The sequence below is a fragment of the Telmatherina bonti genome (genome assembly GCF_933228915.1).
Source record: "Telmatherina bonti genome assembly, chromosome: 19".
NCBI classification, from domain to species: domain Eukaryota; kingdom Metazoa; phylum Chordata; class Actinopteri; order Atheriniformes; family Telmatherinidae; genus Telmatherina; species Telmatherina bonti.
The window spans coordinates 33,491,588-33,511,313 of NC_136617.1; the positions used below are offsets into that span (position 1 = coordinate 33,491,588).

General features: G+C 41.8%; 3 protein-coding genes across 4 annotated transcripts in view; 2 read left to right on the forward strand and 1 right to left on the reverse strand.

Moving 5' to 3' along the window:
- Positions 1–262: 262 nt before the first annotated feature.
- On the reverse strand, positions 263–2,217 carry sostdc1b (sclerostin domain containing 1b; the record flags this gene model as incomplete). The annotated part of the gene is made up of 2 exons (XM_079258789.1): positions 263–663; positions 2,031–2,217. 2 exons carry the CDS (start codon positions 2,215–2,217, stop codon positions 263–265), a joined length of 588 nt encoding a protein of 195 aa, XP_079114915.1.
- A 2,417-nt stretch (positions 2,218–4,634) lies between these two features.
- ssr2 (signal sequence receptor, beta) lies at positions 4,635–13,020 on the forward strand. The gene is made up of 6 exons (XM_079258931.1): positions 4,635–4,712; positions 6,009–6,181; positions 11,112–11,210; positions 11,510–11,618; positions 12,221–12,298; positions 12,423–13,020. The coding sequence occupies exons 2-6, from the start codon at positions 6,021–6,023 to the stop codon at positions 12,531–12,533; spliced, it is 558 nt and encodes a 185-aa protein (XP_079115057.1). The 5' UTR covers positions 4,635–4,712; positions 6,009–6,020; the 3' UTR covers positions 12,534–13,020.
- A 5,412-nt stretch (positions 13,021–18,432) lies between these two features.
- LOC306770135 (death-associated protein kinase 2) overlaps positions 18,433–19,726 on the forward strand; it is a 28,133-nt gene continuing 26,839 nt past the window's right edge. Inside the window, exon 1 of one of the 2 annotated variants that reach the window (XM_079258951.1) lies at positions 18,433–18,535. The gene's annotated coding sequence lies outside the window, so the exon portion shown is untranslated. Of the gene's footprint in view, positions 18,743–19,726 lie in introns of both variants that reach the window. The other variant, XM_079258950.1, reaches the window with a different exon arrangement.

Sequence of the window (19,726 nt, forward strand, 5' to 3'; positions counted from 1 at the left end):
CATGATTCTGCTCCAGACAGCAGATATTACCAGAACAAGCTCCCTGGTGGTGACAGCGTTGGGCTACAATGGGACTGAAAGAGACCACGGCGGCGCCGGGACCACAAACCGTGCTGGACTAAGCGGTCCTGATCTGATGGTTGGCTTCTTTTCTCTTCACTAGCTAATCTAAAACAGTTATCTGGACTCCAGGCTCTCCATCTGGCTCTTGGTACTAGGTGGGGTTTTATGATTGGTGATGAAACAGGGGAAGACGAGGGCTCTAGTTGTCGGGCTCCGGAGACTTCTCTGGGTTTTTCCTCCTCTTCCCGCTCTGCGCCGTGGTCTTCTTGTGTCCTGAATCATTCTGCTGTCTGCTGTAACGCTTGCACTTGCAGGAGGTTACCACGGTGATTTTGTAGGTCCTGGAGCTGCCGTCGTGGCACTGAAGCTGGATGCGCTGGGTTCTGGTCCGGTCGATGACGCAGCGCCACTCCATGGCATCATGCCGGCTCCAGTACCTCCCAGTGGAACCACTGCCGATCCAGTTGGGCAGCAGGTGGGCTGGAAGACACTCCCCAGCACACACCAGCTCCTTGACGGGGTTCACGCTGGTGCACTGGCCATCAGAGATGTACTTGGTGGACCTCAGCTCTCTGCAGCCCACCTGGCTCTGGTCTGGACCTGAAACATAAGGACACAGTTAGATCCTCCTGGTGGTTTATCATGGTGCTGACTGACAGGAACGGCTCAGTGAATGCATAAAATAATGATCTGAATCTACATATTCTGTTTTTTTTTTTTACTGCGCGGCCGTTACTGAGACATGAGGAGCGTTTCAGTCCTTTTCTGTCAGACACAGCAGCAGCTTTAAGAGTCAGAACTGAGTTCCTGAAAGGGTTAAGAAAGTCCATTCCTGTTATGAGATAAATGTGGAGACTCTTTTGGACTTCGGTTGCGGTTGTAGGTCTTTCTGTTTTTCTTTCTACCACGTCTGATGGACATCTCTCAGAAAGACAAAGATCAGTGGAAGTCAGATTTTCAGAGACTCTCGCTCTGCATACTTTATTATTTATTCATTTTTACATGATCTGATTGGCTACAAATCAGAGTGAAGTTTCCAGCATCTGTTGCCATGGCGATAAACCCAAATTACAAGAGAAGCAGCATCTCGTTGTGAGCATGAATCTTGTGAAAGTCGAGACTTGTTCTGATTCCACATGTTGCCTCAGAAAAGTCATCTGTTACTGAAACCTGCCGATGAATCACCAGTGGTCCTCAGAACGTCCCCGTCATGGTTCCGATGGTTGTCTGTGTCATTTAGATCACGTGTGAAGAAGCGAGCAAAACCGCAAACAGAAAACAGAACCTCAGCTGGATCTTTTTCACCTCTTCTTTAATGCTCGTATAAACTCTGACAAGGTCAAGTCTGCAGATGGGAGGAAAGGCAGAGAAATTGTGGTTGAATTAAAAAGACGTAAATTAAATTAAATTTAAAAAATACTTTCTTCGTTTTATGTTGAGATTTATTTGTTTATTTATTTGTTTGTTTGTTTATATTTCACACCAACTATTCTGAGACTTTCCTCCATCCTGATCAGTTGTTTCCTTTCCAGCAGGACTGTGGCGATATGCTTTAGTCCCGATTTGATTCGATTTAAATTGCGATTCTCAAAATTCTTCAATATTGATGATTTTTGTAGATTAAAAACAAAAAGAAAAATTATGAAACTTATTTTTGCTCGTAATTTTTCTTGATTTCAGTTAGGAGAAAACAACACAGCAGCCAGACCATCATTCTGCTACTATAACGCCCAAGAAGACAATTAAAAAGATCAATAAAAACAATAAAAATGACAAAAATTTTATGGTGGAATAATTTTATTTCATCGAAAAGATTGTTTTTTTTAAACAAAATTTTTTTTGAAAAGTGTGAAACAAAATTTTCGATTTTTTTATTCGATTTTCCCACCCCTACTTCCCAGTTACCTGCTCCCTCCAGCTGTCTGACAGAAACTGGTCCACTCCGGAACCGAACCGTGTGGACTCACCCTGACGTGCAGCATCCGCGAGCCGTCTCCCCCCGTTCCTGGCCTGGTTCGTGTCCTCCTCAGAGACCCGGTCCGGAGCTTCTGGGACCGGCTGCAGGCTCACCGCCTCCGTGGCGTCGTTGTGAACAGCTGATCTGCTCTCGCGCAGCAGCAGGAGCGCGAGGAGCTGGAGAGCCTGGCGCAGCATGGTCACACCTGTCTGACAGAAACTCACCTGGTGACGCCGCTGCAGCAGCTGCTGCTTTATGTCTCCTCCAGGAGGGGACGCCCACCTGCTGCAGCCGCGTGACCTCACCTGGACTGTGTCACTGCATCAGCTCGCGCGCGGGAAGCAGGTGGGAAGTGTGCGCTGATAAAACAGGTCCGCGTTCACGTGCAGCTGGGGGCTGATAGATGATCTGCTGGTCGCCCTGCAGCTCTTCACTGAGGATGAAGGTGGGCAGATCCAACTCACGCACCGAGTTAAAAGTCAACCCAGCGGATTCAAAGCAGGCAATGAAGCCTTTATCTGAACAGCTGACTGGGAAAACAAACTGGACTCCAGTTAGGCCAGCTGAACTTGGTATGCACGTGGTGTTTTTAGGTTTTCTGCCAGATGGGAGAAAAGAAAAAAGTCCATCTGATAAACCAGATGCAAATCAGAACTTGATCTGTTTCGGCTCTTTTTAACTTCAGAGTAAAAAAAAAAAAAAAAAAAAAAAAAAAAGGTGAGATTCTGTGTAAATGATAAATAAAGCAATGATTTCCAAACCGCATTAGTTTTATTATTTGACCACAAACAACATGCTGAAAGTAATCATTTTAGCATTTAATGGACAATGTGAGCTCAGTTTGACCCTGCAGCAGCGGAACGTCTGTAAAAAGTCGTCCCAGAATGATGTTTAGCATCGTTAGCATCTCCTCTTCCTCTAACATCTGTAAACATCTGGAAGTGAGGAGAGCAGCTGCTGGAGTTTCAGGAGAGGAATGTCGCCCTGTTCTGGTCTGATGCAGGATTCCAGCTGCTTCCATGATGCTCCAGATGTTTTGTACTGGTGAAAGGTCTGGACTGCAGCAGACCAGTTCTCCTGTTCCACCATCAGGATGTGGTCCAGCATGGTGGAACCTGCAAGGTCTTCCCTGAAAGAGACGTTGTCTGGATGGGAGCAGATGTTTCAGCATTGATGGAGCTTCCCAGATGTGGAAGCTGCCCACGCCATCGGCACTAATGCAACCCCATCCCATCAGAGATGCAGGCTGATAACAAGCTGGATGCTCCCTCTCCTCTTTAGTCTGCAGGACACGCCGTCCATGCTGTCCACAAACTATTCCACATCTTCATCCAGGTTTCCACTCAGAACATTTTAAATGAGCTTTGGTCCAGAGAAGACGGCGTGTTTCTGGATCCTCTTCACATATGATGGAGCTTTAACCTGCATGTTAAGTTGAATTGAATTGAATTGAATTGAACTGAATTGAATAGTACCAAATTATTTCACACAGAAACAAATGACACACAGCTCCATGATATAACTGGCACAATATACCAGCATTTCCTGCTTCTGCCAGCAACGGGAAAACAAATATAACAAATATAGGCAGCTGTAGCTGTGGAGGAAGAACTGTTGTCTTACAAGTTCAGGCTCAATTCCAGGCTTCACCTGCCTAAATGAAGCAAGATACTGGACCCTGCTGATGTGCCTGTTGGAGTGTGTGTGTGTGTGAATGGGTCACTGTGATATGTAGTGTAAAGCACTTTGAGTGGCATGAAAGGAAAAGTGTTATCTGAGTACAAGTCCATTTACCAAATATGACTTTATTACAAATAAGACATTACAGGATGATTGGTTTTTAATCACAGCCAGAATATAAAATGTGGTTTTATATTCTGGTATATATTCATGATATATATATATATATATATATATATATATCATGCATTTTCTTTGGACGGTGGGAGGAAGCTGGAGTACCTGAAGAGAACCCACGCATTCACAGGGAGAGCATGTAAACTAGCAACCTTCATGCTGTCAGGCCACACAGGCCATCATGCAGCAGGCCAACACACACTATGCCACCGTGCAGCCCCAAAAGCAGTGCCGTGAGAGATCATCAGGTGTGCCTTGAGAAATGATCCAATTTCACCTGATTGTTCTAAAAAGCAGATCTGTGTTCACCCAGGGCCCATGTGAAAGATAATAAAATTCCTTTTTCTCGTGTTTATCTTATTTCTATTGAAGGCCACTTTGACAAGATGGACTTTATATTAATAAAATGGGCTTTTTTTAACAAACAAAAAAAAGTAGGGTTTGTGGTGTGCCTTGTGAGTTTTCAGTGACATAAAGTGTGCCTTGGCTCAAAAAAGGTTGAAAAACACTGCCCTAAAGTATTTCTCATTTTATTTCATTTTTTCAAAAGCTTAATGTGGACTGATAATTGAACACAAAACAGGGACTTTGTACACTTTGTGTTTTGTTTTTTTTTTGTTTGTTTTTTTTAAATCATTTTTTATGATGTAAAAAAAGGTAAATGTGGAGATGTCTTGTTTTCCTAACAGCAGTTCTCCTCCCTGCCGAAAGGGGGCGCTGCAGTCTGGCGCCTCCCTCAGTTCCTTGCCGTACACGTCATGCCACAGCAGCCTCATCCACCACGCATGCGCGGTGTAGGATCCTTCGCTGTCTACTGCTGGAAGGAGATTGTGCTGTGAGTAAATCTCCGCTTTCTTTTTCATTTTATTCTTCTTTTATTCAGTTTCAGCTGCTTCAAGCTTTTTTAGAGAACAGCTTGGTCCTTCATGCTAACACCAACTTATTTCTGAGGTCAATTTTGACAGCTAAATTGAGCACGAACGACATATGTGGGCCACGTAAGCGGTCCTGTCTGAGCTGATTTCCACTCAGATGTTCCCTGTTATGTTTTACTCTTCTTTTATATCACTAGATGTTTCAGTTATGTTTTATTCTTCTTTTATATCACTAGATGTTTCAGTTATGTTTTATTCTTCTTTTTATCACTAGATGCTCCCGTTATTTATGTTTTATTCTTCTTTTATATCACTAGATGTTCCAGTTTTTATGTTTTATTCTTTTATATCACTAGATATTCAAGTTATTATGATTTATTCTTCTTTTATATCACTAGATGTTCCAGTTTTTATGTTTTATTCTCATTTTATCACTATATATTCCAGTTATTTGCTTTATTCTTCATTTATATCACCAGATGTTCCAGATTTTGTTTTATTCTTCTTTCATATCACTAGAGATTCCAGTTTTTGTTTTATTCTTCATTTTTATCACTAGATGTTCCAGTTTTTGTTTTATTTTTCTTTTATATCACTAGATATTCCAGTTTTTATGTTTTATTCTTTTATATCACTAGATATTCCAGTTATTTGCTTTATTCTTCATTTATATCACCAGATGTTCCAGATTTTGTTTTATTCTTCTTTTATATCACTAGATATTCCAGTTTTTATGTTTTATTCTTTTATATCACTAGATATTCAAGTTATTACGATTTATTCTTCTTTTATATCACTAGCTGTTCCAGTTTTTGTTTTATTCTTCTTTTATATCACCAGATGTTCCAGTTTTTGTTTTATTCTTCTTTTATATCACTAGATATTCCAGTTATGTTTTATTCTTCTTTTATATCACTAGATGTTCCAGTTTTTATGTTTTATTCTCATTTTTATCACTATATATTCCAGTTTTTGCTTTATTCTTCATTTATATCACTAGATGTTCTAGATTTTGTTTTATTCTTCTTTTATATCACTAGATATTCCAGTTTTTATGTGTTATTCTTCATTTTTATCACTAGATGTTCCAGTTATGTTTTATTCTCATTTTTTATCACTAGATATTCCAGTTTTTATGTGTTATGCTTCATTTTTATCACTAGATGTTCCAGTTTTTATGTTTTATTCTTACTTTCCATCACCAGATATTTGTGGACACGTGAGTGAAAAACTAGTCTAACAGTGTTTGTATGCAGGTGACCATAAGGATGACAATGACGCTGCGTGTGTGCGTGCTGCTGGCTGTGCTCGTGCTGGGCTCAGGAGAGGAGGGAGCCCGGCTGCTGGCCTCCAAGTCCCTGCTGAACCGGTACGCTGTGGAGGGCCGAGACCTGACCCTGCAGTACAACATCTACAACGTGGGCTCCAGGTGAGTTGTCAAGTGCAGGGCAGAGGGTTGACGTGGGTTTATTTTCTAACGTGGAGACTCTGAGGTGACGCAGAAAATGGAATAAAACTGAAGAACGGAACAAGATTCCAGCAGACGTGGACTCAGGTTCTGACACGCAGAGATCCCCAGGTAGAGATTCGGCTCTGAGGACAACAGGACTTTCACCTGGTGTCTGTTATCACCCTGACATCGCTTAAACCTGGAAGGCTCTTTATGTTTTAATATTAACCAGAAACACAAATTGAGTCGTCTTTAAATGCTTCCGTATAAAAAAACAATGTGTAAGAGTTAAACCGCCAACACAAGACCAGATTATAATTTATTCTATTCTACACGGACATAAAAGAAGTGAAACTGTAGTACATATAAATAAAATAATAAGAATTAGATCTCAAAATAAGATCTAGATAAGATAAGAATAAGAAAATAATATAAATAATAAGAAAATAAGATCTCAAAATAATAAGTATCAGATCTCACCTATCACTCATCTATATGGTCACATTTTTCATCACTATGGAAAAGGACAAAACCTAAATATCACAATAAGCCGATAATAGAAGCACTAAAATTATATTTTTTTAAAAACCCTCTGAGATATTTACGCTCTCATGAAGTTGGTTTTCAGATGTTTCCATTGAAAACTACATCGTCAAAGTGTATGAAACCTTTAATCGCATTAACACGTCGCTGGACGATCAAATCGAAAATTGTGATTTTCTTTTTGCTTCACAATTTTAAAATCAATTTTTGAGTTAAAAAATCTTTCTTTTTTTTTTTTTTTTTTTAATTCCAAATAAGAATAATCCCTGATGAAAGTTTTATCATTTTTATTGTTCTTTTAACTTGTCTTCTTGGGCATTATAGCAGCAGAATGATGGTCTGGCTACTGTGTTGTTGTTTCCGAACTAAATTAAAAAAAAGACTAGCAAAAAAAGTTTAATAATTTTTTTTTTGTTGTGTTTAGTCTACAAAAATCAGCAATATCTAAAATATATCAACGAATCATGAGAATTGCAATTTAAATTCAATCGGCACCCAAAAAATCGGAATCAAATCGGGACAAAGGTATATCGTCACACCCTACCAGCTTCCCTGCGACCCTTAATCAGACTTAGCGGTTCGGATAATGGATGAATGGGAACGCAGCTTATGTCTCAGTAAACTGGGATGGGTTTCCTACCTGTCAGGTGATCTACAGACACATTTATACCCGTTCACACAACGTGGGTTTAATCAGAGTCTATATGGTAAATCCACACTGATCTATGATGACACCATTATTTATCACTTTTTCGCGTCAGGCACCGTCCAATCAGGAGCAGCCAAAGATCATCTAGTTCTATTTGAAAGAGCTGGGGAAAAAGCTGGTGTTTTTAATGTGCGGTGGCGCTGAGTGGTGACTTAAATAGCAAAAACCAGCCGGAGGAAAAAGTGCTTTTCTCCTGAAATTCAAGACTTGATACTAACATGTCTGCACTTTGACTGTGATTTAAAACAGCTTCTACGTTCAATTTTACATTTAAAAAAAACACATTAAGCAGATTAACAAAAGCAATCCAAACAAAAAGCTTGAAATTTAAGGGTTAATTATCTGGTTGCAAGAGTTTCCAAACCACAACATGAGAGAAAAAGCTTCAACAGATTTAATAAAAGCACAATAGTTGTCATTAAATACTCGCGCTGTGACGATATGCTTCTGTCCCCATTCGAGTCAATTCCGATTTTTTTTGGTGCCGATTCGATTTTAAATTGCGATTCTCTCAATTCTTCAATATTGCTGATTTTTGTACATTAAAAACAAAAAAATGTAAAAAAAAAAAAGTTTTTTTTTTTGCTCATCATTTTTCTTGATTTCCATTTGAAAAAAACACATTAGTCAGACCATCCTTCTGCTGTTATAATACACAAGTAAAAACATCAATAAAAACAATTAAAATGACAAATTTCATAATGGATTTTTTTTATTTAAAAAAATTTTTTTTAAACAAATCTATTTTAAAATTGTGAAGCAAAACATCCAGATTTTCAATTTTTCAATTCGCTTTTCCCACCTCTATTAAATACCCGCTGATGCATCTCTTTGCTCATAAACTCCGTGTGTAGTCATCAGCAACTTCAGAATAAAACCATCTTTCAGCCTAAAACTGACATTCCTGACATGTTTGTGGAAAGAATCCTTATAAAGGGGGAAAGTTTGCACTCTGGTGGAGAGTGTGTAGAAGAACAAGGTTTACTCTGACCCTCCATGTCCTGTTTGAACAATCTGAAATCCAGCTAATTAAATTACTGTTTGTCTGTTTGACCAACTTGGCTGCTCTGTTGGCCACATTTATGGAGCAGAGATGCACATTATGGCAGCAACATGACTGAAGTTGCATTACTGTGAGTCCAACCAGGATTATAAAGGTGGAATAACATTTAATAACACTGAATATTTGCTCTGTGGAACAAAGCTGCAGGTGAGGAAACATGCTGGATGACCTGCGTTACAGGCTGATCCTCCACAATCACCGGGCTTTTCCGGAACCAAAGAAATCCAACAAGGAGGATTTAATCCATAATGTAGAGAATTTCCAACGTAATTTGCCACAAACACCTGGAAGGAAAACTAAGTAACACAAGCAGTGTTGTATAACTTTGTTTTCCATCATCTCTTACAGTTTGCACATCATCCTTTACAGGCATATTGGTGGATCTTTATATATGATTATGCTGATTATGACACTAAATGAGCTGCCTTTGCAGTGGCCGTACTTCAGGCAAACATTTGTATTGATTTCTAACAGATTTGTAATATAAGAGAGAAGAAGAAGAGGAGCAGGGACTCGACTGTTTCATCAGAGGAGCCGCTGAGAAGCAGCATTGTGATTCTGTCGTGATGACTTAGGAATTTTGTAAACAACATCTGGAATACATCATGGCCGTGTTCCCTCAGCAAGCACCGCCCTGCACGTTTTATCTTTTTCCAGCTCCAGATTCATTCCACTGCTTGTCAAGTTCTCTACAACCAGCGAGTGAGGCGTTTTCAGAGCTCTAACGGTGTGTTCACACCAGACGCTCGCCGCTGGTCACTAAACTGTCACTTTTGTGTCCAACGCCCAAAACGCTCGCTCCTGACAAGCGGCAAACGCGTCAGAAAAGAGAGCGGAGGGGAGGCGGAGCTTTCCCTCCGGTCAGTTTGAATGATGGCAGATGCAGTAGAGTGAGCAGCATGGCTTTATTTAATAAATAAAGCTAGAGAAGGCCGTCGTAGGGCGTCTCAGCCCCGTGTCTGGGTTCACCAGATAAATCGTAGGCGTTCTGAGTTTGGTGAGTTTCACCATTTACTTCAGGAGCTGCTGGCTGATGACGTTCGCTTGCAGCGCCATTTTCGTCTCACCCCGGCCCAGTTTGACAACCTGCTGAGCCGAATCGGTGCTCGAATCACCTTCCAGGACAACTACAGGCGCTCAATTTCACCTGAAGAGCGCCTGTCTGTCCGTCTGTCTCTGGTTAGTGCATTCTTCACTAACCTGCCCACATCGGTCGATAGTTAACGGTTAAAGGACTGTTAGTTAGGCCAGAATAGAAATGTACCAAGTGAGCCGTGACGTATATCGCTGTGGTTGGTCTGAGCGGCAAACTTTCGGATTTTCCATCGCAGGCGTTTGCGGCGCGTAACGCGCGTCAACATTATAAAACTTTTTAGATTTTCGGCGCGTGACTCATCACTCGCATCACGCCGCCACGGCAAGCGCTGAAAAAGCTTGACGCGCTTCCACATATACTTTACATGTAAACCAGACGCTCAAAACGCGTCTGGTGTGAACACACCGTAAGACATGCAGGGCAGTGGCCCCCAGGGACCCGGAGAAACACTGCTTTATAATATTCTGATATGCAGGCAGAGAGCAGGAAGGCTGGAAGGAAGGAAAGACGTTGGAAAGTCTGTTTCTGAGAGAACGGCGGTTACGTATTTCTGTTGTCACTGAACAAGTCCGTCAGTCTGGATGCTGCGTCTCATTTCTGTCCCTTTAGCTTCCTCCTTTCTGTCTGTCAGTCTACAAACTTACTGATGTGTAAATCCACTTCTGTTCAGGTATTAAAACCCTGAGGTCCGTGTCTTGTTTGGTCCTGGGTCGCCGGATTAAACCCAAGGTTTGTGTAGCGTTTGACATCTACAACGTGCTACGTTGAGGAAGTACACGTAGTAAGCTCATTAAGCCATTGACAATCTAGTAGCGCGTTGTAGGGTTTAAACACTACATTTAGGAAGAAAAACTGTTAGCCTCTCTCATTAACAACCACCGTGCAAGTAAAATATGACCCTTACATAACCTGCGCTACAAACATCGCAATATGTGATACCGCCCCCTGGTGGATGGAGAACTTATAAAAGAAACGTGGCTCCTACAGTTTGTTTACTATCTCGTCTGTATAGATATGATCATGTAAAGTCAAGGTCAACTTTATTTATATAGCACATTTCCAAACAGTAACGCTGCTCCCAAAGTGCTGAACAAAATCAAAGAACACACACAGAAAACAGTACAGTAATACACTGTTGTCACTGCGAATTTAAAAATCTGTAAACATTTCGGTCTAAAGTTAGTAAAGAGTCTGTCAGCCTGAGTTGAACGCTTGTGCAAAGAAATATGTTTTAGGCAAAGACTTAAAACTGTCAACAGAAGTCGCAGCTCGTATGTGCAGACGGAGATTGTTCCAGAGTTTTGGTCCTGCCACAGAAAAGTCCGGAAAAGAGACGTTCCAACACTCAGCCCAATGCTCTGATCAAAGAAAGGGAACAATCTGAAACTCAGTGGAATTATTTTCCTCCGTCTGATCCCAACTTTGGGATCCAGATTTCTGATCCAGCCCAGATGATGTAGAAATCCTTTGTAAATTCTTTTCTTCTCCGTCTCTGCAGTGCTGCTCTGGAGGTGGAGCTGTCCGATGACTCCTTCCCTCCGGAAGACTTCGGGATTGTTTCAGGAATGCTGAATGTGAAATGGGACCGGATTGCTCCGTATCCTTGAACTGAAGGGTTTGTCTGAATAAGTCCAGTTTAACAGCAACGTTTTTCCACTTTCTGAACATCGGTACTGAGAAAGAGGGCTCCACGTTGCCATGGTTACGTGCCTGGTGGGATGCGGGATCAGCTTCCAGTGTAGGTAGAGGAAGTGTAAACGGCATCAGTCCTTCACTGGTGGTGTGGTAGGTGTTCAGGGATGAAACGGAAACCACAGAGATGTCTGAGTGACCTGTCGCATGTGGGAGGGTCTCCTCCTCTTCGTTTCACATCACCATCCTTAACGGTACTCTCAGCGCCAGCAACGTCTCTCACACAGTGGTGCTGCGCCCCCTGAAGGCCGGATACTTCAACTTCACCTCGGCCTCCGTCAGCTACCTGACCCAGGAGGGAGGACAGGTGGTGGTAAGGACCGCAGCTCCACTAGTCGGACTGATGGATGATAGAATACAGATTTTATTCATTTATTTTCAGGAATTTTTCCCTCCAGCTGCTGAAATGTAACTAATCAGCTTCAGCATTTATTCAGTGATATCAAAGGCAACTTTGACGAACTTCAGTTCCATTAAAGATGGGACTTTGTGTAAAACGATGATCAGCTAATCTGTTTCTACCTAAACATGACTCAGCGTATGCAGAAGCACAACAAAGTTTATCTGTTTGAACATTAAATCACCATTGTTTCTGTTTTCTGTTTAAACTTCAGTGGAACTGGATGTTCAGCATGACTTTGCTCATTCCTACGACTACTTTACTACTTTGTAGATGAATTTGGCTGTGATCCTTGATTTTCGCTGGAAGTAACGTAGTTTTCTGATTACTGTTTACATGTTTTACTTGGGTCCAGGTAAAACAGTAACACATGTTGATTCTGACACACGTCAGCTTTGTTGAGACCAAGTGTGTATATATAAAGTAAATATGAACTGAGACAGGAAGCATAGACGGGTGAAGATGGGGTTGTGGTCGCGGTGAGCGAAGCTGATGGGGCTTTGCTCTTCCTGCAGGTGGGCTACACCAGTGCTCCTGGACAGGGTGGTATTCTGGCTCAGAGGGAGTTTGACCGCCGCTTCTCTCCACATTATGTGAGGCTGTGCAGGATGGAAATGGAAATATAAGTTGCCCATGCTTCAACGCTCTGTCAGAAATGTGCAAACAGTTTTCAGATGTTTTGTGGTTGAGCGGTGTCTTACCAATGTCTTCCTCCAGCTGGACTGGGCTGCGTTTGGTGTGATGACTCTGCCCTCCATCGGCATCCCTCTCCTCCTCTGGTACTCCAGCAAGAGGAAGTACGACTCTCCGAAGGCCAAGAAGAACTGAGGAGCCTGGGTCTGGGTCTGGGTCTGGGACTGGGACTGGGTCTGGGGCTCGGGGAGGGAGGAAACGGGTTGTGGGTCAGGATCTCTGCAGAGCTTAATAACCCATATTGGGAGTGAAAATGAACTGTGTGGTTACAGAACATGATCACAGCATGAGTCTGAACGTCTTCCAGAACATCAGCTGTTCGGGTCTGGATTCACATGTAGCCAATCACTGAACTTCTAATGACATCAATAAAACCCGCTCCGTTTTTTTAAAAGTTCTGCGTGTGATTAATTTCTCAGGATTGTCTTGTTTTAAATGACCAGAAGAGTATGAAGCCGTGGTTGTCGTCTCATCTCGACCAGCAGCTGAATCAACCGGTGGATGAGCCCTGCAGGTTCAGAGATGCTGATTGGCTGGAAACATGCTCATCTGTCTAGTAGCGTATTAAACTCCCTCAGTTCAGACTGGAATAAGATATTGGATCTGACATTGCAGAACAAACAAAATGGTTTGTTTGATAAAACAGAAACTTACAGGTGGACCAGATATTAAAAGATACTTATTGATCCCAAATTGGGAAAATCAGCTGAACGTACCACAACGGTATGAGGTGGCTGGTGTGAATATAAAAATAATCTGATAACTGTCGGTTTATTAAAGTTCACTTCTAACACACTGAAAGTACTGTGATGTCAGACCTCCAGCAAGCTCATTTCCACCATCCAGCGACTTCCAGCAGATGTTCTGGTCCTGCAATCACTTTCTATTGGTCCACTATCACGTTCCAGATGCACTGATAATGAATCCACACAGTTTTGATTAACTTGTGGTGTTCGTTGCATGTTTGTACTCTTGCAGTGATGAAAAGTTGTTCCTGTTCTGGATGGTAGTATCAAGAACATTGTTCCTGTTCTGGATGGTAGTCTCCTCTTACCATTTATTGCGGCATTCTATGCAGATATACTGAAAATGGTCCGATCTCATAAGGAAGAATCCTTCACAACATTCCTAGATCCAGATGCTGATCCGAACCACTCCCAATGTTTAATGGAGTCCAAGTTTGACCAAGACCCATTTTCAGAGGAACATCAAGAAGATCCGTCAGGAGCTTTTGCGTAAAGTCGCTGACAGATGGACTGACGCCAATAACGTAAGCTCCGCCACCTTGTGGATGGTGGTTATATCTTCCATTTGGTAGAAAATATCCAACATACAGGCTTTTATCATCTCTGCACTGGTTGTAACGGTTCAATCAAGTCTTACAGACGTCTACCGCAGCAGATGAGCTATATATAGATGCGTCCCTTTCACAATTACAGGTTGTTGGTGTTATTTTATCTTTGACTGACTCATCTTGCCACTGAAATATTTACTGCAGTTTAAAATGACGTGCAGATTTAGACCATCTGGTGCTTTCCACCCCATAAGAGCACATCTTGCTCATGTAAAGGTGGTAAGGTCTCAGTTTTGCCATTTGAAAGGTTTGTTGTATTTTCAAATGAATTCATTACACTCAAGACAATATTGTCAAGGTCATGGACGTTCCACACACTATTCTACATTTTAAGGTAGAAAAACAACAGTTCAGTGGCAAGAAAATGTCCTAATCACTTTATGCAAACAAAAACTGATATTTTGAGCTCTTAATTCCACATTTAAATGTAAAGAAATGAGTAAAAGTAACCAGATTGTAAATAATCTCATTTAATATGACTCTTAAAATAGGTTAACTACTATTCTAAGGCCTAATTCCACCTTAAAATGGTTATTAAGTGGGTGTATTTGGTCATCTGTTTGTATCATATGATTCCGTTTAATAAAATGTTGCTGTTTAAAGGTACATTTGTTTTTTCTTTATTTTTAATTGACTATTTTGGAGGCCATTATGAATCAGTATTTGCAAATAAAAGGAGTATTCTAAGGCCTAATTCCACCTTTAAAAAGTTTTGAAGCGAGTGTGAAGTACCATTTGCCCAGTCGAGCATGGCCCTTGGATGAAATCAGACCACTTTAAGGTAGATTCTACATTTTATTGAGACAAAATGTAGTGTCAAAACTTTTAATAGTAAATAATGATTGTCAATGGAAATTCAGTTTTGGATGAATCTTTAGAACTTTTGTAAATCAACACAAAAATCATAGTAATAAGATCAGATATATACATACACATGAAGCCAAAGCATCAACATGCCTGAATATTGTTTCTGGTTAAAGCAAACAAAGCAGTAGGTCTGCAGAGAAGTGTAGAAAATGTTCCAAATTGATAAATAATGTTGATGTGTGGCCTTTTTTCACGTTCAATAGATAAACACGGACAGTGAAATGATTCCTCCAACAACTTCTGCTGACAGGATTCTGTTCAGCAGCTCTAATCAACTCATTTATCCTTATTTAATATTAATAGAGACCTTATTGGAGACTGGTTTAAGAAAAACATTTCTCTTACTTAAAACAAAAGTTTTTTAGCTGGTTTATAAAGTCTATAAATGGAGACTTGATAGACCTTAGTGATACCTTTGGGACAGCATGTTCCCATCCCCATGATTTGAGCAGTCATCACTGCTCTCCGCGTTGTGGCTGAAAAGGAGCGGACCCCATGTGTGTCCCAGGTAGAGTTTGGAGATAACTTTTTACAGACAGGCTCGGCATGTTTTGTGTGCTATATATTCCCATGCGTGCATTCACCCACTCTACTGACACGACTTGTTCACGTTTTTATGGCGTTTATTAATACGTTTAATTTGGTCAAAGCTCTGGTGCAGGCACCGGGACTCCAACACCTCCTGTTGGCTCAGAACAAAAGGTGACTGTGCATCTCAGGTTGTTGCCCAGAATCTTTGGATTTAACATCTATGTGCTCTGCAGGTATTTTTAAAAAGCAGCGTAAGATGTTTATTTATTTAAATTTTGTATTGTGTTTTATTTAATCGATTCTCATGTTGTTCTTACGGCTTGACCTTTTGAAGGCGGCACCAGAGTGAATAATCACTCAGGTGAATTGGCACGTTTTACGCCAGATGCCCTTCCCGGAGCCCCAGAGAACAATCCTCCTCAGGGCTGCAGCTGCATAGGGAGCAGGACTCGAACTGCTGACCATCAGGTCACCAGACATTTGGCTCTACCATGTCACCTCATTGATCAATTCTCAATACTGTATTTAAATTCATTCATTCATTCATTCATTTTCTGAACCACTTAATCCGCGAAGGGTCGCGGGGAAGCTGGAGCCTATCCCAGCTGGCTTTGGGCAACAGGCAGGGTACACCCTGGACAGCTCGCCCACAGAGACAACCAAACACGCATGCTCACACTCACTCCTAGGGGCAATTTAGAGTAACCAATTAACCTAACATGCATGTCTTTGGATGGTGGGAGGAAGCTGGAGAACCCAGGGAGAGCCCACGCATACATGGGGAGAACATGCAAACTCCACACAGAAAGGCCACTGACCAAACCCCTCCCCAGCCAAGGATTGAACCAGTGACCTTCTTGCTGTGAGGCCACAGTGCTAACCACTGTGCCGCCCCTGTATTTAAATTGTTACATCCATTGTTGTAGGTTTATGTTTTTTTATTGTTAAAGCCGGGGTAGGTAATGTTGGGGAGCAAGCAAGATGTGAAAGTGGCGCCCTCTCTTGGCTCCTCCCCCTCTAGTTTTGCCCTGCCTCCTTGCGTAATCGGAGGCTTTTTTATTCGCAGCTTTTTCCACCAACGATTTTCTCTTTCTCGGCTGTTTAGCAGGAGGAGGCAAATAAACCGAGCCGGGTCGGGAAATCCTTCCTGCATTTTCTCAGCAATGTTTGCCTTCCGAGTTTCTTCTTCACTACTTTGTATTTTCATCCTAACACGCTGTTTATATGCAGGGTGTGGCTATCAGGTATGCACTGCTGGAGGGGGAGGAGGGGAGCCGGGAGAAGAAGCTTACAAAATATAAGAAATGAACAACTCCATTTGGGTCGGAACATCTGGATTGGTGAGTTTGGAGCTGCTGTTGAATGTTTTCTGCAGACCTGAAGTCCTCCAGCAAGCATTTTCCAGATGTGGGGGCCGTAATACTGAAAGGATGTCTCCCCATGCGTGTCCGGACTTTAAGAACCATCAGAGGACCTGTTCCAGAGCATTTCAGGGTCTGTGAGGGTTTATAAAGTAAAAGCAGATCCGAAAGATAAGAAGGCCCAAAACCATGAAGACATTTATTGTCTTAATGTTTGTTGTCTCTTTAGTTCTGGTTTCCTGTTTTATTTTGTAGTTCTGATCCTCTGTGGATTGTCTCTCATTTTGCTTCCTGTTTATTATCTCACCTGGTTTGGATTTTTCTGATTCAGGTCACCTGTTCTTTGGTATCCCCTCTACCCCTTGGTTTCTGTTCTCAGTGCTGCTTCTTTGTGTTCGTTTTTGTTTTGGTTTTTTTGTCCTTTTCTCTTTTCAGTTGAGTTTTAAGGCTGTAAAGCTGGAGTAGGTCTTGCTCAGTGAAGCTTACGAAATACAAAAAATTAACTTCAATTTGAGTCGGAACGTTTGGATTGGTCAGAGTTTTTACAGATTTACAGTAAACTGAGGGGTCTAACTATATTTCTGATTGTTCATGATTACAGAATGTATAGACTACTATCAGGACGAGGAACCGCTTCACCCAGAGGAACACGTCTCTGAGCAACATTTCGTACGAGAGCTTTAAAAACTTTGACATCTACTTTGACAGTACTCTTGAAAAGTGCAGAGTAAAGTTTACTTTCTACTTTCTTATCTTACTTTCTTATCTTTCTATATATGTCTTTATGCATAATTTTATATTTGTGTAATGTGAGGTCGTGTGTCCAAGGTGGAAGAAGATCAGATCCTGGGATTTCCTTAAAGATGAACATTTTATATAGAAGAGTTGTCCATTGTACAGTTTCAAAGATCGGTGGGCAATCAGTCACTAGTTCCACATCCTTTTCTCTCTCTCTACCTCCTCACGAGCTCCCAAAACTGACTACCTATACACCCCATTAGACACACACCTGATTTGATTTAGCCTAAACCATTTCCCCATAAAACAAATTCCTAAACAAACTAAAATACACAACAGGAATACCAGTTCTTATACATTATTTCAAATAAACTAACACTTAAAGAAACTACAAAAGAGGAAATCCTTCACTTGGTTTCTCCCAATCAACTAATCTAAGACGTCACTCACACCTGCAGAAGTGCTGGGTTGGCCATTCCCCAACACCTATCCTGCAACGTGGAGTTAAACAGAGAATAATATTAACTGGTAATACAATGAAAAATGCAACACAATGCAAACACCAACAACCCGGGGTAGTAATGGCAGCATGGTTACCTGGCAACAGAATTAACAGAATAAAGTTAAAGAGACAAATATGACAAAAGGTAAATGTTAGTGGTGAACAATTACAGTCTCACTCATTTTGTCACATCTTCACATTTAATCATTCATTTGTTTTTAAATGTGTTATTTTCTGTCTGTATATTATGTATTTTCTAATTGTTCCAGATTTATTCCGTTTTCTCTACTTTCCTCCGTGATTCGTGTCTCTATCTGGTTTTATATAAGCTCCTCTGTTTCCAGATGAATCCATCTTTCTGGCATTTCTCTGTTTCATAAAACTGCACCATGAAGCTGATTCAAACTGACCTCACGCGCACAGCTTGTGCTCATTGTCCTACTTCCTGAATGCACGCGCGTGTGTCTGTGAGGTGGACAGTGCACGTATATACGTCAGGGACCTTTCGTTGTTTCTGCTGACAGTCCCGGTTCGGTCCGGTTCGGCAGCTCTGTGGACCTGAAGGCCAAACCGCGGCACTTTGATCACGCAGCGCGGACCCATGCGCCGCGCGCGCGCCTGTCCTGTCACGGACACAAAACGGCACATTTCCGCCTTTACTGTGAAGTCAGCGCGTGCACCGGAAGCGGCGTGGTTCCCTGTCAGAGATGCGGTGGGGAACATGGGACGGGTTCTGGGTGGCTTCGGGCGGTAGGAGGGACCGTGAACGCCCCTCGCGCTAACGGTGAGTCGGACTTGACATCAGGCTGTGGATGCGGCGTTTTTCCGCATTCTCTGCGCCTCTCCGCTCCGCTCGCGACTCCATCCGAGTGCACGCGGCTCGGTTCCGGCTGCTGGTTCCGATCCACAGCCTTCGCTCCACGGGACCCGCTGCTGTTCCTCCTGCGTGTCGGCTGTGGCGTGAAACAGCAAGTTTGTTCTGACTTCTGAGGTATGTTCGTCTCTAACATGTCACAGCTGGTCGAGGAATGTGTGTGTGTGTGTGTGTGTGTGTGTGTGTGTGTGTGTGTGTGTGTGTGTGTGTTTGCAGGTGTTTCCAGAAACAGGGAAAGTGTTGACCAGCTCATTTCCGAACAGAAAACAGCAGAATCGGTCCAGTTAAAGCGGCAGTGATGAAGTTCTGTTCAGGTTCGGTGTGGAGCAGTAAAACGGAGCGGAATGTTTTCTCTGTCAGGCTGCAGATGGATCAATAATCAGCTCGTCATTTGGGAGATGAGGGGCCTCTGCGGGGGCCCCCAACTTCTTAACTGTCCACCTTCAGCATTTGGCTGTGGGGATGTGACATGAGATGTTCCAGGAGCTCCTGCACGAGCATTTTGTATTCATACTATTACTAATTATTAATCTGTTATCACTGTAAGACGATCAAATAACAATAATAATAATATTACCAAATAACAAAAACAATGATGATAATAACTAAATCCTGGCAAAGCTAAGCAGCAGCACTGGTCAGCAGTGATAAACACCAAAACCTAAAACTAAATCAGATATAAATACAGATATTAATATAAACCATCTTGAACAAGCTTTAAACTCCAAGACCTCCTATAATTTAAGGTTACAGTTGTTAGATGTGGTCAAACACAACAACTGCAACCCAACGTACTTAAAAATAACTGGATTTTGTTTATTGAAAGAAGATCCAGTTGGTTTTGTAGTTTATTCCTAGATGTGAGGGCGGAAAGCAAGTTTTTTGTTTTTTTATAGAGAAAGATAAGAGGAGTAAATCGTTGGAATGAAAACAGGAAATTCCAGAAATTTACAAATGGGTTTAAGTTTGTAGATAACATGGAAGCTGATCAAGAATAGGTTGAAAATCAACTTAAAACCATGGTACATGCGTAGTACATGATATTTAAACTGTGAGCTTTGTTGTGCTTCACCTTAGACTTTTTCCAAATGTGTGTTCAAA

Excerpts from the sequence above, each read along its gene's own strand:
- ssr2 (XM_079258931.1), top strand. The coding sequence starts at position 6,021 with ATGACAATGACGCTGCGTGTGTGCGTGCTGCTGGCTGTGCTCGTGCTG. Across the intron at positions 6,182-11,111 it reads ATCTACAACGTGGGCTCCAG|TGCTGCTCTGGAGGTGGAGC; the intron begins GTGAGTTGTCAA and ends CCGTCTCTGCAG. Across the intron at positions 12,299-12,422 it reads GCCGCTTCTCTCCACATTAT|CTGGACTGGGCTGCGTTTGG; the intron begins GTGAGGCTGTGC and ends GTCTTCCTCCAG.